This window comes from Nerophis ophidion, linkage group LG29 (genome assembly GCF_033978795.1).
Source record: "Nerophis ophidion isolate RoL-2023_Sa linkage group LG29, RoL_Noph_v1.0, whole genome shotgun sequence".
In the NCBI taxonomy this organism is placed as follows: Eukaryota; Metazoa; Chordata; class Actinopteri; order Syngnathiformes; family Syngnathidae; genus Nerophis; species Nerophis ophidion.
The window spans coordinates 1,555,816-1,583,802 of NC_084639.1; the positions used below are offsets into that span (position 1 = coordinate 1,555,816).

Below are 27,987 nucleotides of genomic sequence, written 5' to 3' on the forward strand. Positions count from 1 at the left end.
CCCGCCGAGTGAACTGCACTGATCACCACTCCAAGATGGCGGCCCCGCGTCCATGCTGCCCGCCCTTACGTGTCTATGGCCATCTTGGACTCGCTCACGTGACCCGCCATGTGTCACGTCGGCAGGTGACGTCATGACGCAAGGGACGCTCGCGGTGTCTCCGGTGAGGAAGTGGAGCAGAATGAAAGTCAAGAAGTTCTTCCTCCGCTTGTGAACTGTCGTCGCCAGCGAGTCGCGCTCAGGTCAGTGACTTGCATGCAAACCCATAACAACATCGACGTGTGTCAGAAGTGCGACATTGTTTGCGTGAGTTTGAGGCGCGGAAGACTTGTTGACAAAGGCGCGCATTCATGCTGGGAGAGAGTTAGTTGTGACGTCATCGTCCTGTATCCAACGCTCTATTTTTACTGACTTACTTTTCAAGCAACTGTTAAATATAGCCAGCTGTAATGGCGTTTTTGTTTTATAGAACTTGGGAAATACACGTGTGGGTGAAAAGGAAGATATATTTGTACTATGAATTAAACAAGTTGAACAACTTATAGGGTTGTTACCATTTAGTGCTCAATTGTAGGCAATATGTACTGTACTGTGCTATCTAATAATACTAGTCTCAATCAATTACGTTAAATTAATTTAATCAAGCTACATTTGGGACCTCAGCAGGATTTTGTTTGTATTTATTAATTTTTTTAATGAATTTTACAAACCTTTATTTATACATTTCAGCATTTACAAACAGTTGAGAAATAATAATCAAATTAAGTACAAAAACATAACAGAACAGCGCCAGGGGGTTGTAACTTCATCCATCCATCCATTTCCTACTGCTTGTCCCTTTCGGGGTCGCGGTGGGGTGCCGGAGCCTATCTCAGCTGCACATGGGCGGAAGGCGGTGTACACCCTGGACAAGTCGCCGCCTCATCGCAGGGCCAACACAGATAGACAGACAACATTAAAAAATTCAAAGTAACTAAAATAGAATGCTATATATATATATATATATATATATATATATATATATATATATATATATATATATATATATGAGTGTGAATGTTGTCTGTCTATCTGTGTTGGCCCTGCGATGAGGTGGCGACTTGTCCAGGGTGTACCCCGCCTTCCGCCCGATTGTAGCTGAGATAGGCGCCAGCGCCCCCCGCGACCCCAAAAGGGAATAAGCGGTAGAAAATGGATGGATGGATGGATATATGTGTGTGAATGTTGTCTGTCTATCTGTGTTGGCCCTGGAACGAGGTGGCGACTTGTCCAGGGTGTACCCCGCCTTCCGCCCATGTTCAACTGAGATAGGATCCAGCGACCCCAAAGGGAATAAGCGGTAAAAAAATGTATATGTATATATATATATATATATATATATATGTAGGTGTGGGAAAAAATCACAAGACTACTTCATCTCTACAGAACTGTTTCATGAGGGGTTCCCTCAATCATCAGGAGATTGAGGGAACCCCTCATGAAACAGTTCTGTAGAGATGAAGTAGTCTTGTGATTTTTTCCCACACCTACATATTGCGCTCTACCACGGTATCGAGCACTATTCTCTGGATAATCCAATCAAGATATATATATATATATATATATATATATATATATATATATATATATATATATATATATAAAAAAATATATATATATATATAAATATATATATATGTGTATGTAAATATATATATATATGTATGTATGTATATATATAGCAAACAAAGTGCAAAGCCATAGGCTCATTCAATTTGAGTAAATAACTTCAATTTGGAACACAGTATCAGCCTTTTCTCAGATATTTATTTTTTAGAGGTAACGTAGAGTTCTAATTCTTTTCTAAAAAAGAGTTCCGGTATTGACAAATTTACATTTATGAATATAAAACTTAGCCAATAGATGAGTAGGATTTTATTTGTGGCCCCCTCCTTCTCCATTACGGAATGTGTTCACACTTTATATATATCAACGATTTTTATGTCCTTTGGTTCATGTTTTGTATTAAAACGAATTAACGGGACATTCCTTGTTAAATAATAATGCTAATTATACATTTTACATTATCAAAACATAAATCCATCATTAGTCCCAGCTCCAATCTTACCGCCCTGCTCATGTGGGTGTTAAGTGGCGAGGGATATGTTTGCGGTAAACAAATCATATTCAGTCATTCATTTATTGACATTTTATATATTTATTGTTGGGCCAAATTTTGCTGGGCGATATTTTGACCTCAAAATTATTGTTCATAAACAATATTATTGTCAACATTATTTGTGGACCACTGATGTAATGATAATACATGATAATAATGCAAATATACCCTTTCAAATGCAATCAATTTGTATTTCTCTTATATTTTTAACATTGGAGTTGAAATGTAAACGTTTAAATACCCAAGTTAAATAAAACAAAGAAATACCATATTTTCCAGAGTATAGAGCACACCGTATATAAGCTACACCCTCTAAATTTTACAAGAAAATATATTTTATCCATATAGTAGCCGCAGTGGCATAAGTCGCAGATATATATGTTGAGTTATGTACACAGAAATATATTTTAAATGTTTATTTCCATACCGTAATTGTTCCGTGTCTGTAACAAGGCAGTAAAACGGCTGACCAAACAAAACAGAAGTCATGGTCATGGACCCACTAGCTGCGCAAGCTAGCTCTTCAGTCAGCTAAACAGACTCACGTTTTGGTGAATTTACTGAGGGATTTGTGAACGTGAAACGATACGAACAGAATGTCATTGTAAGTTAATAATACTAACACAGACACTCGTAATGTGTTGGTATATTAGCCAATGCTAACGATGCTAGCTTCATTACATTAAGATAGTACTTACAAACATGCATGAAAACACTCATGGGACGGTTTAGTAAGTATGAATTGTTTTAGTTGTATTGTAAAACTTACCAACGTGGTTTGGAGTGATGAATGAAGATTTCCTACGAGGAAAAACGCTATGGACGGCTGGGAGATGGGACAGCACTCGTACTTGTGGTTGAAAGCTCAGTAGGAACAACAGGGCAAGGAGGAACCAGAATATTAATAACAGAAAGGAACAACACCTTTTGTGTGAATTAGTGTAAACGAGTGTAAACGGGAGGGAGGTTTTTTGGGTTAGTGCACTAATTGTAAATGTTTCTTGTGTTTTTTATGTTAATTTAATTAAAAAAAACACCACCACCAACAGGGCAATGCAGCAGCTGCAGTTAGCTAACTCTTCCAAAAGATGGCAACATGGCATGAGTAGTGACACACATATTTAGTGTCTTTGCTTCTTCTTTTTTTTGTTTTTTAATTTAAATTTGCATAATGGCTGTCAGTGAAGAAAAATCCCTAAATTATATGCAACGTTTTATATTCCGCTGCAGCGTGCAAAGTGGAGGAAAAAAGTAGCGGCTTATATTTTACAGTAAGACAAATAAAATATTCTCTGTCTGTTAGCAAAAGTTTGCACTTGAACAAAAATCACAGCCAAAGCAATTAAATTGGATTCTGTCTCTGCTAAATGTACAAAAACAAAACAATAAAGTTATTGTGACCGAACTGATCATTATTATTGCACTAACGTTGAATGTGCTTTAAAAGTACTCATCACTAAACTAAACACATTTTTATTTTTCAATAACTAACCAGATAGAAATGCAATATACTTTCTTGTCGGAGGAAACATTTTTGTGTTTAAATATGATTCTCTTCTTCCATTTGAATTTGTTATACAATATATATATTTTCCAATGCAAATTGAGTGATCACTTTCGCTTTCTGTGACCTTTCAAGGTGATTTTAGCAGTTTAGACCAGGGCTGGGCGATTTATGGTATATACACGATATATTTGTCTGTGTGCGATATAGAAAATGACTATGGTGATATTGGAGTATACCTGCTTTTAGCTGCACCACAGGCTCTTCTCACTCCTTCGTGTCTCTCCTTCTCACCGAGACGTAAAACAAGCGCACCTTCTCACGTCACAAACTGTCACGCCTGCAACGTCACCCAGCAGAGGGACAGCGACATGTGTAACGTTAGCCGTGGTGCGAGTGGTAATACGAGAGGAAGAAGGTGCCAATCTGCTAACAAATGAAAGAAAAATTAATTCCCAAGAAAAACAGCACAGAGCCCATCGTCTGGCGCTGGTTTGGCTTCAAGCGGGAAGATGTTGAACAGACAAGCGTAATACGTCAAGTATGCGGCAAAAGCGTTGCTACAAAAAGTAGCGGCACTGCTAGTTTGTAGCACCATTTGAAAAGTCACCCGCTAGAGCAGGGGTGCCCACACTTTTTCTGCAGACGAGCTACTTTTCAATTGACCAAGTCGAAGAAATCTACCTCATTCATCAATCAATCATCAATCAATGTTTACTTATATAGTCCTAAATCACTAGTGTCTGGAAAAATTAATTCCCAAGAAAAACAGCACGGGGTCCTTTGTCTGGCGCTGGTTTGGCTTCAAGCGGGAAGATGTTGAACAGACAAGCGTAATACGTCAAGTATGCGGCAAAAGCATTGCTACAAAAAGTAGCGGCACTGCTAGTTTGTAGCATCATTTGAAAAGTCACCCGCTAGAGCAGGGGTGCCCACACTTTTTCTGCAGACGAGCTACTTTTCAATTGACCAAGTCGAAGAAATCTACCTCATTCATATATAAAATTTATATTTAATTATTTATGAAAGAGACGTTTTGGTTAACACGTTAAAGGTGTTTAACGATAACACAAGCATGTTTAACACATATAGATTCCCTTGTTTCATGAAGACAAGAATATAAGTTGGTGTATTACCTGATTCTGATGACTTGCATTGTTTGGAATCAGACAGTAGTGCTGATAACCTCCACATTCTCGAATGGAGGAGAAAAAAGTCCTCCTTTCTGTCCAATATCACATGAAAGTGGTTAGTTTTTGGCATCTTATTTGTCCAGCTTCCATCCTCCTTTTGATACATTTTGCAAGAAATACATTGGCGGCAAACTCCGCAGCTTGCTAACTGGTGCACGCTAGCTTTCTGAGACTCTTATTTTGTTAGCGTAGGCAGGATGAAGCAGGGCTTTTATTGTGAAGACAGCAACTGTGCAGTCTGTCTTTATGGTTTTGACAGCAGGTACGGCGTGAAAGTATTGAAAAAAAATAGTGTTTCTCTCCCTCCTTTTGATCATACTTTCTTAATAATGATCTGGCAGCAGCCAGCGTCGTCTCAGAAGACCCTCGGGTGCCGTGACGTCGTAACGATTGATGATCACAAATGTTTAGGTTTATTTTTTTAATGCTTGGTTTGCGATTGACTGACACACCCTCCACCATCGACTGGTAGCTCGCGATCGACGTAACGGGAACCCCAGCACCAGAGAATGAAGAGTGCTTGAAACTCTGCATGTCAACATTCTTCTTCGGTGCCACACCCACAAAATGCAAGGCAAACATTTCCACAACACCGTATGAAAAAATAGTCAACAACAGAAGGAAATAACGTCCGCAAGAACCTACCACATAGCAAAGGACATAAACTATTTGATTTCCTTTTATGCAACTCATTTTTATTAGAAATATTTTGTGTGACATCATGCACAAAAGTGCATTTTATTTGTTTTAAACTATTGTAGTGGCGTCCTGTACAAAAAGTGCACTTTGAGTGTTGTTTTGATATGTCATCTTAGTGACATCATGCACAAAAGTGCACTCATAGCTTGTTTTAAAATGTCTCTGACGATCTTTTACTTTCTGAATGTTTGTCCCACTGCTTAATAACTGTTTGATGAATACACTTTTAGTTGTGATTTCCCTCTCTGCATGAAAGTGTAAAAGTAGCATATATGAATGCAGTATGAAAAAGAATGTTTGAATGTAGACACATAGAATCATCATACTGCTGTCATTATATGTGTCAAGTCTTCATTCAAGGCTAAGGCTAAATATCCAGATATATATGCTGTATCGTGACATGGACTAAACATATCCAGATATATATGTTGTATCGTGCGTGATATGGACTAAAAATATCCTGATATATATGTTGTATCGTGTGTGATATGGACTAAAAATATCCAGATATATATGCTGTATCGTGATATGGACTAAAAATATCCTGATATATATGTTGTATCGTGCGTGATATGGACTAAAAATATCCTGATATATATGTTGTATCGTGCGTGATATGGACTAAAAACATCCAGATATATATGCTGTATCGTGATATGGACTAAACATATCCACACATATATGGTGTATCATGCGTGATATGGACTAAAAATATCCTGATATATATGTTGTATCGTGTGTGATATGGACTAAAAATATCCACATATATATGGTGTATCGTGCGTGATATGGACTAAAAATATCCTGATATATATGTTGTATCGTGTGTGATATGGACTAAAAATATCCACATATATATGGTGTATCGTGCATGATATGGACTAAAAATATCCAGATATATATGGTGTATCGTGTGTGATATGGACTAAAAATATCCACATATATATGGTGTATCGTGCATGATATGGACTAAAAATATCCACATATATATGCTGTATCGTGATATGGACTAAACATATCCACACATATATGGTGTATCGTGCGTGATATGGACTAAAAATATCCTGATATATATGTTGTATCGTGTGTGATATGGACTAAAAATATCCACATATATATGGTGTATCGTGCATGATATGGACTAAAAATATCCAGATATATATGGTGTATCGTGTGTGATATGGACTAAAAATATCCACATATATATGGTGTATCGTGCATGATATGGACTAAAAATATCCACATATATATGCTGTATCGTGATATGGACTAAACATATCCACACATATATGGTGTATCGTGCGTGATATGGACTAAAAATATCCAGATATATATGGTGTATCGTGTGTGATATGGACTAAAAATATCCAGATATATATGGTGTATCGTGTGTGATATGGACTAAAAATATCCAGATATATATGGTGTATCGTGCGTGATATGGACTAAAAATATCCTGATACATATGCTGTATCGTGCGTGATATGGACTAAAAATATCCTGATATATATGTTGTATCGTGCGTGATATGGACTAAAAATATCCAGATATATATGGTGTATCATGCGTGACATGGACTAAAAATATCCTGATATATACGGTGTATCGTGTGTGATATGGACTAAAAATATCCAGATATATATGGTGTATCGTGCGTGATATGGACTAAAAATATCCACATATATATGGTGTATCGTGCATGATATGGACTAAAAATATCCAGATATATATGTTGTATCGTGTGTGATATGGACTAAAAATATCCAGATATATATGGTGTATCGTGCATGATATGGACTAAAAATATCCAGATATATATGTTGTATCGTGTGTGATATGGACTAAAAATATCCAGATATATATGGTGTATCGTGCGTGATATGGACTAAAAATATCCAGATATATATGGTGTATCGTGTGTGATATGGACTAAAAATATCCAGATATATATGGTGTATCGTGCGTGATATGGACTAAAAATATCCTGATACATATGCTGTATCGTGCGTGATATGGACTAAAAATATCCTGATATATATGTTGTATCGTGCGTGATATGGACTAAAAATATCCAGATATATATGGTGTATCATGCGTGACATGGACTAAAAATATCCAGATATATATGTTGTATCGTGCGTGATATGGACTAAAAATATCCAGATATATATGGTGTATCGTGTGTGATATGGACTAAAAATATCCTGATATATATGTTGTATCGTGCGTGATATGGACTAAAAATATCCAGATATATATGTTGTATCGTGCGTGATATGGACTAAAAATATCCAGATATATATGTTGTATCGTGCGTGATATGGACTAAAAATATCCACATATATATGGTGTATCGTGTGTGATATGGACTAAAAATATCCTGATATATATGGTGTATCGTGCATGATATGGACTAAAAATATCCTGATATATATGTTGTATCGTGCGTGATATGGACTAAAAATATCCAGATATATATGTTGTATCGTGCGTGATATGGACTAAAAATATCCAGATATATATGGTGTATCGTGTGTGATATGGACTAAAAATATCCAGACATATATGTTGTATCATGCGTGATATGGACTAAAAATATCCAGATATATATGGTGTATCGTGTGTGATATGGACTAAAAATATCCTGATATATATGTTGTATCGTGTGTGATATGGACTAAAAATATCCACATATATATGGTGTGTCGTGCATGATATGGACTAAAAATATCCAGATATATATGGTGTATCGTGCGTGATATGGACTAAAAATATCCAGATATATATGGTGTATCGTGCGTGATATGGACTAAAAATATCCTGATATATATGGTGTATCGTGCGTGATATGGACTAAAAATATCCAGATATATATGGTGTATCGTGTGTGATATGGACTAAAAATATCCAGATATATATGGTGTATCGTGCGTGATATGGACTAAAAATATCCTGATACATATGCTGTATCGTGCGTGATATGGACTAAAAATATCCTGATATATATGTTGTATCGTGCGTGATATGGACTAAAAATATCCAGATATATATGGTGTATCATGCGTGACATGGACTAAAAATATCCTGATATATATGTTGTATCGTGCGTGATATGGACTAAAAATATCCAGATATATATGTTGTATCGTGCGTGATATGGACTAAAAATATCCAGATATATATGGTGTATCGTGCGTGATATGGACTAAAAATATCCACATATATATGGTGTATCGTGCATGATATGGACTAAAAATATCCAGATATATATGCTGTATCATGCGTGACATGGACTAAACATATCCAGATATTAATGAAAGGTCATATCGCCCAACCCTAGTTTAGACAATAATGTGTTTACACAAGTTTCGATTGAGATATGCCGTTTTTTATCGGGGAAAGGCGTTAATGCCTTATGTTTTCATGTTAGCATTTGAGCTAGCTAGCAAGCTAATGCTAGTTGGTCCATCATTGTACAAAAGTGTGGTTACCAATCACTATTGGGTAACGTAAACAGGCCCGCACGTGACAACTATGGAGTCCAGCAAAGTTATTGTTCCATTAATTGACTTTAATCGGGTGAAGAGTACGTCTTTAAAAGTCTTTCTAGAAATGAGCGGCCGTTAGTGTACTTTGCACTACATGTGTGTTATTCCGTGTTCATATTTGCTCTTGCAAAGTGTCACCAGCACAAAGTAAGAGGTCATGTAATATGATGTCTGGCTTTGAGGCGGGGAGGGAGCTTCCAGCAGTTAGCACAAGCAGCCAGTTGTGTGGCGAGCGGCTTCAAGCGTAACCACGGTAACCACGGCCTCCTCGCTCTTTAACCCTTCTGTCACCCTGCACCAAAGACTATTGACATTTTCTGCCTTTTTGTTCTCATTCTCACGAGTGCTAACCACGAGTTTAAAACCACTGACCGCCGTGACGAAACATGACCTCAAACATTCAAAAAAATATTCCATATTTTTTGTTTTTCCTTATTATTATTTTTATTCTTAACATGTTTTTAATCAACAACATTTTCCCGTATCTATGGGTAGGTCTGAAGCTGCTGAAAGATTTGAAGCGTTATAAGTTGAAAAAAATAAACATATATATGCCAGTGGATCTCAAATGGGGGTACTTGAAGGTATGCCAAGGGGTACGTGGGATTTTTCAAAATTATTCTAAAAATAGCAACATTTCAAAAATCCTTTATAAATATATTTATTGAATAATACTTCAACAAAATATGAATGTAAGTTCATAAACTGTGAAAAGAAATGCAACAATGCAATATTCAGTGTTGACAGCTAGATTTTTTTGTGGACATGTTCCATAAATATTGATGTTAAAGATTTCTTTTTTAGTGAAGAAATGTTTATAAGTAAGTTGATGAATCCAGATGGATCTCTACTACAATCCCCAAAGAGGACACTTTAACTTGATGATTAAACATCTTTATTTATCATTGAATAACTTGTTTATTTTTCAACAAGTTTTTACTTATTTTTATATCTTTTTTTCCAAATAGTTGAAGAAAGACCACTACAAATGAGCAATATTTTGCACTGTTGTACAATTTAATAAATCAGAAAGTGATGACATAGTGATGTATTTTACTTCTTTATCTCTTTTTTTCAACCAAAATTGCTTTGCTGTGATTAGGGAGTACTTGAATTATAACAATGTTGACAGGGGGTACATCACTGAAAAAAGTTGGAGAACCACTGATATATGCGACTTCCTTTTAGGAATCTGTCTATTTTCCGGCCAAAGTGAGATGGTGTGATTTCTTGGTTAAAGTGCCATATTAAAGGCTGGAATTACTTCATATATTTTGTCTTCTTCCCATAATAAATACATTTGTTTATGAAAAAAGATAAATAATATTACAATATTTAAAAAAACTATATATATGTGGATAGGTCTAATGCTGGTGAAAAAAATGTAAAGTGTTGAAAGTTAAATATAATATATGACTTACTTGAAACATTTGTTAAGCCTGTTCATTTTTTGCTAAAAAGAGATTGTAAAAAAAATTACTTGTTCCAAAAATAATAATGTGTTGTTATGAATGATTGACCTATTAAAGGCTGTAATTACCTCATCTAAGTACAGTATTTTTCGGACTATAAGTCGCAGTTTTTTTCATAGTTTGGCCGGGTGTGCGACTTATACTCAGGAGCAACTTATGTATGAAATTATTAATACTTTACAGTAAAATATCAAATAATATTATTTCACTCATTTACATAAGAGACTAGACGTATAAGATTTCATGTGATTTATGGATTAGGAGTGAGAGATAGTTTGTTAAAGGTATAGCATGTTCTATATGTTCTAGTTATTTGAATGACTCTTACCATAATATGTTAGCTTAACATAGCAGTTGCTTATTTATGCCTCATATAACCTACACTTATTCAGCCTCTTCTTCACTATTCTTTATTTTAAATTGCCTTTCAAATGTCTATTCTTGCTGTTGGCTTTTATCAAATACATTTCCCCCCCAAAAATGTGACTTGTACTCCAGTGCCACTTATATATGTTTTTTTTCCTTCTTTATTATGCATTTTCGCCTGGTGCGACTTATACTCCGGAGCGATTTATAATCCCAAAAATACGGCATATACACATAAAAATATATACATACATATATATATATATACAGTATATATATATATTATATTCAATAAGGTTGAACGTGTTTCTCGTAATTCTTCCTCTTTGTACTTTGTAAGCACTATTCATTTGAACAGCCTCTTAAAGTGGATCAATGTTTAACTTCTTTACTTCATCCATTCCATCATTTAAGTCCACATACTCATATGCTAAAGGTTTTAAGTGTTGTGTTTTCTAAATAAAGAGGACCACAAAATTATTGGCTTCATTTTAACAATAAACTGTTAGTGTAGATGAAACATATGTTTATTATTGTCATTTAGTCCTTCAATAAAATACTAGACAACTTGTCTTTTAGTAGGAAGTAAACAAACAAAGACTCCTAATCAGTCTGCAGTAACATATTGTGTACTTTATACACCTATTATTTTATACACATTATCAGGGACAAACTGTAAAAAAATATTAATCTACTCGTTCATTTACTGTTAATATCTGATTATTTTCTGTTTCAACATGTTCTATCTACACTTCTGTTCAAATGTAATAATCACTTATTCTTCTGCTTTGATACTTGACATTAGTTTTGGATGATACCACAGATTTAGGTATCGATCCGATACCAAGTAGTTACAGGATCATACATTGGTCGTATTCAAAGTCCTCATGTGTCAGGGGACATATTTACTGACTTTATAAACACAATATACATTTAAAAAAAAACGAAAAAAAGATGTTGAGATGCCCAAAATATCAGCGTAATCATAGTAGTATCGATTAGATATGTGCCTGTACTTGGTATCATTACAGTGGATGTCAGGTGTAGATCCAACAATGGCGTTTGTTTACATTGTGATGGCGGTGAGGTACGGTGTGTTGTGAAGCATGTTTAGCTATTCCTTGTCCTCCAGTGATAATCTACTTTTAAGAAACTTACATTATATGTCGCCATGGAGACGAGGATTAGTGATTTTGAAGTAGCTAAAACACTGTGGATGGATGTTAGCTGCATGTGTTAGAGCAGCTCTTCCTGAGGGTGTTTCAGTGTTAGAACTTCACCTTTAGCTTGACTTTTTACACCAAAACGCGTCCATTCTCCCTTTTCTGTCTACACACTGTGTCTGCTTGGAAGTACTCTGTGTGTGTGCGCTGCCATACATGCTCCTCTGCTCCTAAAACCAGCAATGTCAAAACGTGACTGCGATGCCGGTACCTTTCAGAGACTGTGTAGTACTGGAAAGGATTTATTACTATCGTGGTACTATAATAATACCGGTATACTGTACGACCCTTATATATACATATAGATATACAAATATACATACATATATATATATATATATATATATATATATGTATATATATATATCGTATTTCCTTGAATTACCGCCGGGGCGCTAATTAATTTAAAACCTCTTCTCACTCCGGCGCTTACCAAAGGCATGCAGTAAAAATTTGAGTGTGATGTAAAGATACCATCATGAAAAGCACATTTAATAAAAAAACAAAAACGTTACTATGGTCTTATCTTTACTAATAAATGAAGTCCATGCCAGCTCCTTCTGATCAAAAGCATCGATAACTTGTTTATAGAAGTCTTCCTTATCTTTCTTCAGTTTTAAAAGTCTCTCCGTCTTGATAGAGATCTTCCTTTATTACCTCCTGCTTCCATTGAAAGTCCAGTTTAGAAAACTGCTATCAGACCGCTGCTATCAGTTAGCTCGGCTCCTCACGTGTGGGCGACGACAGAATTATCCTCGAACAACTCCCCCTCCCGTTCTGCTCCGTGGGTGATCTCTTTATCCCACCACTGCCACCATGAAGTGTTATTGTATAAATAATACACTGGGTATTTAGGACTGGAACATGCTTTATTTCAGCCCGGTTGTTTACATAGCCAGCATAGGTAGAAGGTCCATCGTGCAACCCTCGCGTCATATCCGTTCCCACCACATATCACGTCACTCATTGTCACTTCTTCTGCAGCCGAGTAGTCGCAAGAAGGATCACTAGCGCCCTCTACTACCAGGAGGCGGGAGTCATTTAATGACTCATATTTGACACACGCAGCTACGGTATAGCTGCTTACTGTTCTTTTTAGCATACCGGTCGGTATTCAATAGCTTGGACCTTAAATCCTACTGAATAGCTCTTAGTCTTCTTCCCTTTATGCGATTTCAAATGACCGGTATTGAAATCAGCCTCCTCCATTTTGAAAATGATGACAGGTGAAGTGTCACTCGTGACGTCACAAGTTTGACCCGGCGGTAATACTAAGCATGCGCAAATTATTTTGCGAAGCGAGTTTGACCCGGCAGTAATTCAAGGCAGGCGTATACTATATACCCGGCGGCAATTCAAGGAAATACGGTATGTATATATATATATATATATATATATAAATATACGCTCTCAACTGACGACTTGTGTTGACCGCAGAGCGGAGCCGGACGATGCATCATGGAGACGGCCGCCGCAGCACCGCGTCAGAGGACAAGGCCGAGAGCGAGCAGCACCGGCCGCTCATCCTGGAAAGAGTGGAGGAAAGAACCTCTCCCGGCTGTTGGACTGTGGCGTCACGGCGGCTGAAGAAGCACTGCTCCTGCTCGCAGCAGAAGGTCAAGGCCAAGATCCTGGACTTCCTTCCCGTCCTAAAATGGCTGCCACACTACCAGCTGAAAGACTGGATCCTGGGCGACGTCATGTCCGGACTCGTTGTGGGAATCCTGTTGGTTCCCCAGTCCATCGCCTACTCCTTGCTGGCTGGTCAGGACCCCATCTATGGGCTCTACACCTCCTTCTTCTCCTCCATCATCTACACGCTCCTCGGCACCTCCAGGCACATCTCTGTGGGCATTTTTGGGGTTCTGTGCCTGCTGGTGGGCCAGGTGGTGGACAGGGAGCTGGCGTTGGCAGGGTACCTCTCCGAGAGCATCAGCACCAACAACAGCGCCGCCCTGCTGGCAGACTCTGGCAACGGCAGCGCGGTGGTGCTGTGTGACAGGAGCTGCTACGCTATCGTCGTGGGGGCGACGGTCACGTTCACCGCGGGGGTCTACCAGGTATGGCCGCTGTTGCACCGTTGTCAAGACTCACTTCCTGTTTACTGATCCACCTTGGTCATGCTTCACTTCCTGTTTACTATGCCGTTCCACATTGATTGAGCGTCACTTCCTGTTTACTGTTTCACCTTGGTCATGCTTCACTTCCTGTTTACTGTGCCTTCTTGGTCGAGCATCACTTCCTAGTTGCCACTTCCTGTATACTCTTCCATCTTGATTGAGCGTCACTTCCTGTTTAGTGTTCCACCTTGATCAAGCGTAACTTCCTGTGTACTGTTCCACCTTGGTTGAGCGTCACTTCCTTTTTACTGTTCCACCTTGGTCATGCTGCACTTCCTGTTTACAACTTCCTGTTTACTGTTCCACCTTGGTCGAGCGTCACTTCCTGTTTACTGTTCCACCTTGGTCGAGCGTCACTTCCTGTTTACTGTTCCACCTTGGTCAAGCGCCACTTCCTGTTTACTGTTCCACCTTGGTCATGCATCACTTCCTGTTTACTGTTCCACCTTGGTCAAGCTTCACTTTATGTTTATTGTTCCACCTTGATTTAGCGTCACTTTTTGTTTACCACTTCCCGTTTACTGTTCCACCTTGGTCGATTGTCACTTCCTGTTTACAACTTCCAGTTTACTGTTCCACCTTGGTCATGTGTCACTTCCTGTTTACCACTTGCTGTTTACTGTTCCACCTTGGTCGAGCGCCACTTCCTGTTTACCGTTCCACCTTGATTGAGCGTCACTTCCTGTTTACCATTTACTGTTCCACCTTGATCGAGCATCACTTCCTGTTTACCACTTCCCGTTTACTGTTCCACCTTGGTCGAATGTCACTTCCTGTTTACTGTTCCACCTTGGTCATGTGTCACTTCCTGTTTACCGTTCCACCTTGGTCAAGCGTCACTTCCTGTTTACTACTTGCTGTTTACTGTACCACCTTGGTCATGTGTCACTTCCTGTTTACCGTTCCACCTTGGTCAAGCGTCACTTCCTGTTTACTACTTGCTGTTTACTGTACCACCTTGGTCAAGCGTAACTTCCTGTTTAGTGTTTCACCTTGGTTGAGCGTCTCTGTCTGTTTACCACTTATTGTATACTGTTCCACATTGGTCGAGCGTCACTTCCTGTTTACTGTTCCACCTTGGTCATGCGTCACTTCCTGTTTACCACTTGCTGTTTACTGTTCCACGTTGGTCAAGTGTCACTTCCAGTTTACTGTTCCACCTTGATTTAGCGTCACTTCTTGTTAACCACTTCCTGTTTATTGTTCCACCTTGATCGATTGTCACTTCCTGTTTACCACTTTATGTTTACTGTTCCTCCTTGGTCATGCGTCACTTTCTGTTTACTGTTCCACCTTGATCGAGCGTCACTTCTTGTTTACCGTTTACTGTTCTACCTTGATCGAGCGTCACTTCCTGTTTACTGTTCCACCTTGATCGAGCGTCACTTCCTGTTTACTGTTCCACCTTGATCGAGCGTCACTTTCTGTTTACTGTTCCATCTTGGTCGAGCGTTACTTCCTGTTTACTGTTCCATCTTGGTCGAGCGTCACTTCCTGTTTACCTCTGTTCCTCTCCTTCAGGTGCTGATGGCTGTTTTCCAGGTGGGCTTCATCTCAGTCTACCTGTCCAACTCCCTCCTCAGCGGCTTCGCCACCGGAGCCTCCCTGACCATCCTCACCTCCCAGGTCAAGTACCTCCTGGGCCTGAAGCTCCGCAGACCCCAAGGCTGGTTCACGCTGATCAAGACCTGGATGGGTCTGCTGGCCAACGTGGGCCAGACCAACCTGTGTGACCTGCTGACCAGCCTGGTGTGTCTGCTGCTGCTGGTGCCCACCAAGGAGCTCAACTACCGCTTCAAGGCCAAGTTGAAGGTAAAAGCAAGTGCGGCTACTCCTTGGTCACCATGTTGGTAGTTATGGTTAACACTTGCCCCACTTGAAGAGCAGATGTTGGTAGTTATGGTTAACACTTGCTCCACTTGAAGAGCTAATGTTGGTAGTTATGGTTAACACTTGCCCCACTTGAAGAGCAGATGTTGGTAGTTATGGTTAACACTTGTCCCACTTGAAGAGCAGATGTTGGTAGTTATGGTTAACACTTGCCCCATTTGAAGAGCAGATGTTGGTAGTTATGGTTAACACTTGCCCCACTTGAAGAGCAGATGTTGGTAGTTATGGTTAACACTTGCCCCACTTGAAGAGCAGATGTTGGTAGTTATGGTTAACACTTGCCCCACTTGAAGAGCAGATGTTGGTAGTTATGGTTAACACTTGCCCCACTTGAAGAGCAGATGTTGGTAGTTATGGTTAACACTTGCCCCACTTGAAGAGCAGATGTTGGTAGTTATGGTTAACACTTGCCACACTTGAAGAGCAGATGTTGGTAGTTATGGTTAACACTTGCCCCACTTGAAGAGCAGATGTTGGTAGTTATGGTTAACACTTGCCCCACTTGAAGAGCAGATGTTGGTAGTTATGGTTAACACTTGCCCCACTTGAAGAGCAGATGTTGGTAGTTATGGTTAACACTTGCCCCACTTGAAGAGCAGATGTTGGTAGTTATGGTTAACACTTGCCCCACTTGAAGAGCAGATGTTGGTAGTTATGGTTAACACTTGTCCCACTTGAAGAGCAGATGTTGGTAGTTATGGTTAACACTTGTCCCACTTGAAGAGCAGATGTTGGTAGTTATGGTTAACACTTGCCACACTTGAAGAGCAGATGTTGGTAGTTATGGTTAACACTACCCCCACTTGAAGAGCAGATGTTGGTAGTTATGGTTAACACTTGTCCCACTTGAAGAGCAGATGTTGGTAGTTATGGTTAACACTACCCCCACTTGAAGAGCAGATGTTGGTAGTTATGGTTAACACTTGCCCCACATGAAGAGCAGATGTTGGTAGTTATGGTTAACACTTGCCCCACTTGAAGAGCAGATGTTGGTAGTTATGGTTAACACTTGCTCCACTTGAAGAGCATATGTTGGTAGTTATGGTTAACACTTGCCCCATTTGAAGAGCAGATGTTGGTAGTTATGGTTAACACTTGCCCCACTTGAAGAGCAGATGTTGGTAGTTATGGTTAACACTTGCCACACTTGAAGAGCAGATGTTGGTAGTTATGGTTAACACTTGCCCCACTTGAAGAGCAGATGTTGGTAGTTATGGTTAACACTTGCCCCACTTGAAGAGCAGATGTTGGTAGTTATGGTTAACACTTGTCCCACTTGAAGAGCAGATGTTGGTAGTTATGGTTAACACTTGCCACACTTGAAGAGCAGATGTTGGTAGTTATGGTTAACACTACCCCCACTTGAAGAGCAGATGTTGGTAGTTATGGTTAACACTTGTCCCACTTGAAGAGCAGATGTTGGTAGTTATGGTTAACACTACCCCCACTTGAAGAGCAGATGTTGGTAGTTATGGTTAACACTTGCCCCATTTGAAGAGCAGATGTTGGTAGTTATGGTTAACACTTGCCCCACTTGAAGAGCAGATGTTGGTAGTTATGGTTAACACTTGCCCCACTTGAAGAGCAGATGTTGGTAGTTATGGTTAACACTTGCCCCACTTGAAGAGCAGATGTTGGTAGTTATGGTTAACACTTGCCCCACTTGAAGAGCAGATGTTGGTAGTTATGGTTAACACTTGCCACACTTGAAGAGCAGATGTTGGTAGTTATGGTTAACACTTGCCCCACTTGAAGAGCAGATGTTGGTAGTTATGGTTAACACTTGCCCCACTTGAAGAGCAGATGTTGGTAGTTATGGTTAACACTTGCCCCACTTGAAGAGCAGATGTTGGTAGTTATGGTTAACACTTGCCCCACTTGAAGAGCAGATGTTGGTAGTTATGGTTAACACTTGCCCCACTTGAAGAGCAGATGTTGGTAGTTATGGTTAACACTTGTCCCACTTGAAGAGCAGATGTTGGTAGTTATGGTTAACACTTGTCCCACTTGAAGAGCAGATGTTGGTAGTTATGGTTAACACTTGCCACACTTGAAGAGCAGATGTTGGTAGTTATGGTTAACACTACCCCCACTTGAAGAGCAGATGTTGGTAGTTATGGTTAACACTTGTCCCACTTGAAGAGCAGATGTTGGTAGTTATGGTTAACACTACCCCCACTTGAAGAGCAGATGTTGGTAGTTATGGTTAACACTTGCCCCACATGAAGAGCAGATGTTGGTAGTTATGGTTAACACTTGCCCCACTTGAAGAGCAGATGTTGGTAGTTATGGTTAACACTTGCTCCACTTGAAGAGCATATGTTGGTAGTTATGGTTAACACTTGCCCCATTTGAAGAGCAGATGTTGGTAGTTATGGTTAACACTTGCCCCACTTGAAGAGCAGATGTTGGTAGTTATGGTTAACACTTGCCACACTTGAAGAGCAGATGTTGGTAGTTATGGTTAACACTTGCCCCACTTGAAGAGCAGATGTTGGTAGTTATGGTTAACACTTGCCCCACTTGAAGAGCAGATGTTGGTAGTTATGGTTAACACTTGTCCCACTTGAAGAGCAGATGTTGGTAGTTATGGTTAACACTTGCCACACTTGAAGAGCAGATGTTGGTAGTTATGGTTAACACTACCCCCACTTGAAGAGCAGATGTTGGTAGTTATGGTTAACACTTGTCCCACTTGAAGAGCAGATGTTGGTAGTTATGGTTAACACTACCCCCACTTGAAGAGCAGATGTTGGTAGTTATGGTTAACACTTGCTCCACTTGAAGAGCATATGTTGGTAGTTATGGTTAACACTTGCCCCATTTGAAGAGCAGATGTTGGTAGTTATGGTTAACACTTGCCCCACTTGAAGAGCAGATGTTGGTAGTTATGGTTAACACTTGCCACACTTGAAGAGCAGATGTTGGTAGTTATGGTTAACACTTGCCCCACTTGAAGAGCAGATGTTGGTAGTTATGGTTAACACTTGCTCCACTTGAAGAGCATATGTTGGTAGTTATGGTTAACACTTGCCCCATTTGAAGAGCAGATGTTGGTAGTTATGGTTAACACTTGCCCCACTTGAAGAGCAGATGTTGGTAGTTATGGTTAACACTTGCCACACTTGAAGAGCAGATGTTGGTAGTTATGGTTAACACTTGCCCCACTTGAAGAGCAGATGTTGGTAGTTATGGTTAACACTTGCCCCACTTGAAGAGCAGATGTTGGTAGTTATGGTTAACACTTGTCCCACTTGAAGAGCAGATGTTGGTAGTTATGGTTAACACTTGCCACACTTGAAGAGCAGATGTTGGTAGTTATGGTTAACACTACCCCCACTTGAAGAGCAGATGTTGGTAGTTATGGTTAACACTTGCCCCACTTGAAGAGCAGATGTTGGTAGTTATGGTTAACACTTGTCCCACTTGAAGAGCAGATGTTGGTAGTTATGGTTAACACTTGCCCCACATGAAGAGCAGATGTTGGTAGTTATGGTTAACACTTGCCCCACTTGAAGAGCAGATGTTGGTAGTTATGGTTAACACTTGCTCCACTTGAAGAGCATATGTTGGTAGTTATGGTTAACACTTGCCCCATTTGAAGAGCAGATGTTGGTAGTTATGGTTAACACTTGCCCCACTTGAAGAGCAGATGTTGGTAGTTATGGTTAACACTTGCCACACTTGAAGAGCAGATGTTGGTAGTTATGGTTAACACTTGCCCCACTTGAAGAGCAGATGTTGGTAGTTATGGTTAACACTTGCCACACTTGAAGAGCAGATGTTGGTAGTTATGGTTAACACTTGCCCCACTTGAAGAGCAGATGTTGGTAGTTATGGTTAACACTTGCCCCACTTGAAGAGCAGATGTTGGTAGTTATGGTTAACACTTGCCCCACTTGAAGAGCAGATGTTGGTAGTTATGGTTAACACTTGCCCCACTTGAAGAGCTAATGTTGGTAGTTATGGTTAACACTTGCCCCACTTGAAGAGCAGATGTTGGTAGTTATGGTTAACACTTGCCCCACTTGAAGAGCATATGTTGGTAGTTATGGTTAACACTTGTCCCACTTGAAGAGCAGATGTTGGTAGTTATGGTTAACACTTGTCCCACTTGAAGAGCAGATGTTGGTAGTTATGGTTAACACTTGTCCCACTTGAAGAGCAGATGTTGGTAGTTATGGTTAACACTTGTCCCACTTGAAGAGCAGATGTTGGTAGTTATGGTTAACACTTGCCCCACTTGAAGAGCAGATGTTGGTAGTTATGGTTAGCCCAGAATCAAAGATGTAACAGGAAGTAGTCATTTTGCTATCAAACTGGAAACACATCAAGCGCACTTACTGCTTCAGTTTTCTTTCACTTTCAGTCTGGTTTTGACTTCCTGTTTCTTCTTCAGGCTCCAATCCCCTTCGAGCTCTTTGTGGTCATAATCGCCACACTGGCGTCTCATTTCGGCCGTTTCCACCTGGAATACGGCTCAGAGGTGGCCGGGGAGATCCCCACGGGCTTCATGCCGCCGCAGCTGCCGTCGTGGTCCCTCATCCCCAACGTGGCGGTGGACGCCCTCGCCATAGCGCTGGTGGGCTTCGCCATCACGGTGTCGCTGTCGGAGATGTTCGCCAAGAAGCACGGCTACCAAGTGGACGCCAACCAGGAGTTGTACGCCATCGGCTTCTGCAACGTCCTGCCGTCGTTCTTCAGGTGCTTCACCACCAGCGCCGCCCTGACCAAAACTCTGGTCAAGGAGTCGACGGGCTGCCAGACGCAGGTGTCCGGGCTGGTCACCGCCGTGGTCCTGCTGCTGGTGCTGCTGGTCATCGCGCCGCTCTTCTATTCCCTCCAGAAGTGAGTCGCTTACATTTGGGAAGGGGTCTCGCGTGAGAGGAGAAGAGGGGGGGTCACAAGACACATTTTAAAAAGGCTCTACTCTAAAGTTGTCCTGTACTTTCTTCCCGGTCTAGGTGCGTGCTCGCCGTCGTCATCGTGGTCAACCTCCGCGGCGCTCTGCGAAAGTTCGCCGAGGTGCCTGGCATGTGGCGCGCCAACCGGGTGGACGCCTCCATCTGGTTGATCACCATGACGACCTCGGCGCTGGTCAACACGGAGCTGGGTCTCCTGGTGGGGGTCCTGGTGTCCGCCTTCAGCGTCCTGGTGCGAACCCAGCGTGCGCAGGTGCTGGAGCTGGGCCGCACCCCCGGCAGAGACCACTACGAGGCCCTGGCCTCCTACCAAGGCCTGCACGCTCACCCGGGAGTGGTCGTGGTCAGATACCCCGCCCCCATTTACTACGCCAACCAGACTCTGTTCAGGAAGTCTTTGTACCGCCGCGTGGGACTGGACCCCGTGGAGGAGAAGACTCTCCGCGTCAAGTTGGGGAAGAAGTCCAAAGACAAGGAAGGAGTCCAGGAAGACGGCGAAAGTGCTAGCAGTGTCACTTTGAGGCTGGACAAGAAATCTCAGTGCGCTTTACGCGGATTAGTGTTGGACTGCAGCGCCATCTTGTTCCTGGACACCGTGGGTGTGAACGCCCTGAAGGAAGTACGCAAGGATTACGCCGAAATTGGGGTAACGGTGGTCCTGGCTCAGTGCAACACGGCCGTCCTGGACGCTCTTCAGCAAGGGGAATACATCCCGGAGAGAGACGACAGGGCCTTTTTTTTCACCATCGCAGACGCCGTCCGTCACGTGCAGCACGTGTCCACGCCAAATGGCGACGCCGGACTCTGAGGTTTACTGATGATGTGTTTACCAATGCCGAAGCAGTTACTGAAAGTGGCCAATTATGCACCAACTTTATTCTTTAACAATCACAAATAAGTCCTGTTTCAAAGTCAAGAATACTTTTTACCACAACTTTAAATTCTACATATGCAGTAACGATGTTTTCAATACTTTTTATACGCACCTTTTGTATGGGAGGTTGTTTTCAAAAAACTGGAAAATGTCATTTCCATAGAACATTTGCAGAAATGCTGAAGAGCCAAAGTCGAATATAAATGCTAACAGTCAAGTAACAAGCAAAAGAAGCTAGCATGCTAGTGTTAGCATGCTAGCTTCTTTTGTATGTTGGTAAACCTCACTCTCTGACAACCTTAAAGGCCTACTGGAATGAGATGTTCTTAGCAGGTCTATTCTATGTGTCATACTTCATCATGTCGCGATATTGCGGTATTTTTGCTGAAAGGATTTAGTAGAGAACATCCACGATAAAGTTCGCAACTTTTGGTCGCTTATAAAAAAGCCTTGCCTGTACCGGAAGTAGCAGACGATGTGCGCGTGACGTCACGGCTTGTGGAGCTCCTCACATCTGAACATTGTTTACAATCATGGCCACCAGCAGCGAGAGCGATTCGGATTGAGAAAGAGACGATTTCCCCATTAATTTGAGCGAGTATGAAAGATTCGTGGATGAAGAAAGAGAGACTGAAGGACTAGAAAAATGAAAAAAAAAAGACTATACAGTGAGAGCGATTCAGATGTTATTAGACACATTTACTAGGATAATTCTGGAATATCCCTTATCTGCTTATTGTGTTACTAGTGTTTTAGTGAGATTATATGGTCGTACCTGTACAACCTGAAGGTCGGCCCTGCACCTTTCTGCAGCAGCAGTCGACGGGTGGTGGCGATGCCCATCACTGCCCTTCGCAAGGGACCCTCTTCGAAATGATCGCTGCATAATACACCGTACTTTGTGTGTGTGGTCCAATCCAACAGAGTTCGCTTGACTGCTCTGTTCCATAGTAAAGCATCACCGTCATCTTTCAGGAATGTAAACAATGAAACACCGGCTGTGTTTGTGTTGCCAAAGGCGGCCGCAATACAACGCTTCCCACCTACAGCTTTCTTCTTTGACGTCTCCATTATTCATTGAACAAATTGCAAAAGATTTAGCAACACAGATGTCCACAATACTGTGGAATTATGCGATGAAAACAGACGACTTACAGCTGTGAACGGTGCTGGAACAAGAGGTCCTCTACAATGCGTGACGTCACGCGCACGCGTCATCGTACCGCGACATTTTAGCATGATACTTCCGCGCAAAATTTAAAATTGCAATTCAGTAAACTAAAGCGGCCGTATTGGCATGTGTTGCAATGTTAATATTTCATCATTGATATGTAAACTATCAGACTGCGTGGTCGCTAGTAGTGGCTTTCAGTAGGACTTTAAGGGCAGCGCAAGTTACCAGGATGCTAGCCCAGGCTTTTAGCTCAATAGCTAGCCTGCTCATTTCTGATCCCGTACGAGCAGAAAAGCAGGGACGGAACCGGGCGGGTTACAGCAGTGCCGTGACCCGGACCAGAGTGAGGTTTTAGGGGGTGGGTACAACGAATGCCAGCCAGTGTTTCAGACCCAAATGGACGTTGGTAAACATCACTCACTTAAGAGCAGTGCAAGTTACCGGGTTGCTAGCCCAGGCTTTTAGCTCGGTAGCTAGCACGCTCGTTTAACCAAGGTTTAGTCCCGGGTGGAAGAGAAAAGCAAGGAGTGAACCGGGTGGGTTACAACGGTTCCGTGACCCGGACCAAAGTGAGGTTTTAGGGGGTGAGTATAACTAATGCCAGCCAGTGTTTCAGACCCAAATGTACTTTGGTAAACCTCACACTCTGACAACTTTAAGAGCAGTGCTTGTTTTGCTTAGTAGCAAGCACGCTCCTCTTTCACGGCGGACGACCCAGGTTTAGGCCCGATCAGAAAAGAAAAGTAGTTACTGAACCAGGCGGGTTGCATCTGTACAAAACGGAATGTTCCGTGGCAAAATAGCAATACTGAATACATGTATCTATTAGGTGGTGAGTGAATCCACTACGTTTCTACAGTATTTTCCCGCTGCAACCTTTGTAGAAATGACAGACGTGTTACTGACGTGTTTATGGCCAAATGAGGGATGATAGTTGATGAGGCTAGCATGAAGTAGTGGGAGGAAGCCTGACTACTCACTTTTAGTGTGTCCGCCCTCCTGACACTTGGCAAACACGGGAGGGAGCGGAGCAAAGGTCTTGTCCAGGCAGAGCATCCGCCTCTTTATTGGTTTTGTTGGATGTAGAACCGCTGCATGGGGTATATATCTGTCAAAGCGTCCATGTCAATCATTAATCATGCAAATGTCAGGGAAACCTTTGTTTCTGCAACCAAACTTGTCGTGTGAAACTACCTCACTCAGTCAAACATGCTGGACTTCTTTATGTGCTACGAGACCATTCTTGTTGTTTTTTCATCTGTCCGTCAAGATGGTTGAGGTCAAAGGTTAATTAGCACATGCTCTTCGCCCCTCTGTCACATTTGTTTTCTAGCAGAGGTGGAGGAAATCATCCATTTTTAGATGCATCGCAATTCGGGCATGGAGGATTATAAAATCGATTAGTAAAAGTCAATAATTGATTAAATAAATGTAAATAAAATAATGTAGACAATTCTAAAGTTGGGCTCACCAAGAGATCAGAGCAGCTCCTTCATTTTAAGCCACCTATGTTACAGTTTTTGCACACATTTCCATTCATTTAATTCAGGTAAGAACTAATTGAACTCTTATTACAAATTCACTGTTTTTAAAGTTGCAAGTGATAAACATTTAGTGAAACCAAAATAAATGCAAAACTGCATCAACACAAACACACACGTATGTGTATATATGTATATATATATATATATATATATATATATATATATATATATATATATATATTAGGGCTGGGCAACGATTAAAAATTTTAATCGAAGTTAATCGCACTATTTCTCCGATTAATCGCGATTAACTGCATTGTATACGCAAAGCCCAATAATGAATTCAAAAGTAGTGTGTAGTGCACCTTTATTGGAATATTCTCCCACATGAACAAAAGCGCCAAAACATTTGTTGTGCAAACACAATTTAAATCAGTCCTTGTTAAACAGTAGCAGTTAAATAGCATATTTTATGAAAATCAACTCCAAAAATGGAAATACAAACATTTAAGCTTATTGCCACTGCCAGGGTATTTAAGTTATCCTGTTTGTTATGGAAAATAAATATAATCTACATACAAATCTCTGAGCCACAATCATAACATCTGAACAGGCAATTTCTGAGGTAACAGCAGAAACATTTTTTTTATCAGGGATCTTATGTTTAAAAAACCTATATTATAGGTAGTGGACTGTTTTAGGGAATTTTGGATCAAATTATCCGTAATAGCAATATTAATAATGTTGTGTTTATTCTGCGTAGTGCACTTAAAATAATTATGACCATATCCAGGAATTGATATGATGGGAATTTTCCGATTGTTTGCTTGGTGCTTTGATAAACTGAAGGCATCATATACATGGTACTATATTGTGATGTTATGAGCCAGGGAAAAAAAGAACTACCCTACCCAGCATGCAACAGGAGTGAGGAGCATGCGCGGTAGCCCGGTATAGGTTGTGTCGCCATGACGGCATCTTGTATGTTGTGATATGCACGCTCTGAAAGTAAACGTTAAGAACTCAGCCAACACTCCTGGTCTGCATTATTGATAAATAGACAGACAACACATATACTCCGCTGCTTCACAGGCCGCTGGATGTAGCCGGCAAAGTATTCCCATGCTAGCTAGCCAAAGATTCCCACCTCCACAAATGAGATCAGAGCAAGAACCCTGTTGTACGTCAACCCCTGAAATGGAGCCATATCTCATGCTGATTGGGGTGAAAGGTTAAAATCCACACACCATCAGCTACCAAGGCAAGAACCCCATTGATGTCGACTCCTGTCTGACTTGTGGTTTTTAGACTTTTTTTGGTCACTTGTGTTTTTTATTCTGTATTTTTCTGTCTTTGATCAGATGTCGGAGTCACAGTTATTTGTTTGCAAAAGGAATACTGCCAACAGTTTAGTTCACCAAGTACACTGTGTACTTAATTCCTTAGTGTGCACATTTTGACAGAGTAATTCAAATCAATTTCTTGCCTACAACGGCTCTGGATTAGTTTTTACCTCATCCTTCACTTAAAGTGTGAGGGAAGAATGCACCCGTGACCTGATAAGAGAAAGAGATGATTATCTGTTTACAGATGCCACCTGGCTGCTGTGTGAGCACACTGCAGCTAGTCCTGAATAGTCCCACTCCCTAATGCTTCAGTCACACGCAGGATTCTCACAGGAATGATGCAAAAATTCATCGAGACCCAGTGTACGAAGCCAGGGGTGTCCACATTTTTTGGGGCTGCATTGGGCTAAAACATTGTGGCCGAGGGCTGAAAGCCAAATGCATGTAAAGTAACTCATATATATATATATATATATGTATATATATATATATATATGTGTGTGTGTTTACATATTATATAAATATAATGGATTAATAAGTAATGTACTTTTATATTAAGAGTATGCGGAAGTTCGACTCCTGCATTGTTTACTTCCCTGACGACCTCCTTCAAGTGTTTTGTAATCAATCAGGACTATCAAGCAGCTAAAATGCACCAAACATGAATAAGTGTCGTGAATGTTTTGCATTTTTCCCGTTGTGCCTTGTAATGCATTTAAATGAGAGTCATTTTGATTCTTTTATGGTACATTGACATTTTTTTTTTGTATTGCCCACACATTTTTTGATAGTTATTTCTATATTTTTCCCCCCGCCATGACTAGGGAAGGTTGTTTGTATTTGGTCTTATAAGTAAATGCACACACTTTCATTCAGAGCAAATTAATCACACTGTCCCCTAAATGGTGACATAATAGCAGGTGCACAATTGTCAGAGTACAATAATGGATGCACATCTGCATGTGGGTTAGATTCCTTATTGATATAATGACGTCTCGTGGGCAATAGTTTGGACACCCCTGTGCTAAGCAATATTCAGCTTCGTCTTTTTTCCCCTTTTTAAGTCCAATCACTCGAAGCATCCTCACCAAAATGTCGACCACTCTGCAATAATTACTCCTCTTAAAAAGAGTTTTAAAAAAAATACAAGTTATTTTGGCTTGTAATTAGGACAATAATCTACCAATGGAACAAGTCAAAATTGTCTTGGTAGGATTTCTTGAAATCAGACATTACATTTAAGTTTTTAAAAACCTAAAAGTGATCTTAAATTAGCAATTAAAACTTATTAGCAATCCTTACTAGCATTGTGAAGATGCTCGTCTTGTTACAAACTTGTGATGTTAAAATTATTTTATTCCTCAGATCTATTTCCTAAAAACAAGTTGTTCAGTCTGACTAAAAATGACAATTCAGGGAAATGTGACTTGTGTTAGTTATGTTGGTTTACATATTTTGACAAGAAATGACAAATATATACTTGGTGAGATTGGGGGTTTTTGCAAGTACACCTAATAAAATAAGTTATTTTTCTCCCTTCTTATTGATTGTCCAATAATTCTAAATGCATTTGTTGTGAGTTTTTCTGGCCTGCGTGCATCCCTCGCTTCAAATCAGGCAAGGATTGTGTTTGCTGGTGGCTCCCTTTCCGCTACGTAGCCAAGATGGCGACTCTTTCCACCTCTGCACGCTTGAAATCTGCGTTTTGCCTCACTTCTAAGTGTGAAGGCACTTATGCACCCAAAAGACTCAAGTGTGAGTATGTAAGTGCAATAATTGAGACAATCTTTTCTTCTCTTCAATCAGCTTTATAGAGACTATTAGCTTTAATGCCAAATGCCTTAATAAACACACGATGACTGTACTATACTTGTGTGCTGTAGGACCTGTACTCATGCTTGCTTAGTCAATAAATTAGTCTTTGTTCAACAATCATCACCGGAGTCATCCTTGATCCCTTCACACACCCACGCCATCCGTCTACATCAGGGGTCTCAAACTCAATTTACCTGGG

At 40.5% G+C, this 27,987-nt stretch overlaps 2 protein-coding genes across 2 annotated transcripts in view; one reads left to right on the forward strand and one right to left on the reverse strand.

Moving 5' to 3' along the window:
• The window catches only part of pde6a (phosphodiesterase 6A, cGMP-specific, rod, alpha), a 110,159-nt gene that overhangs the window by 70,945 nt on the left and 11,227 nt on the right, over nt 1-27,987 (reverse strand). The gene's annotated exons all lie outside the window — the stretch shown is intronic.
• slc26a2 (solute carrier family 26 member 2) lies at nt 133-27,908 on the forward strand. The gene is made up of 5 exons (XM_061891969.1): nt 133-242; nt 13,601-14,223; nt 15,805-16,095; nt 20,573-21,021; nt 21,138-27,908. The coding sequence occupies exons 2-5, from the start codon at nt 13,615-13,617 to the stop codon at nt 21,901-21,903; spliced, it is 2,115 nt and encodes a 704-aa protein (XP_061747953.1). The 5' UTR covers nt 133-242; nt 13,601-13,614; the 3' UTR covers nt 21,904-27,908.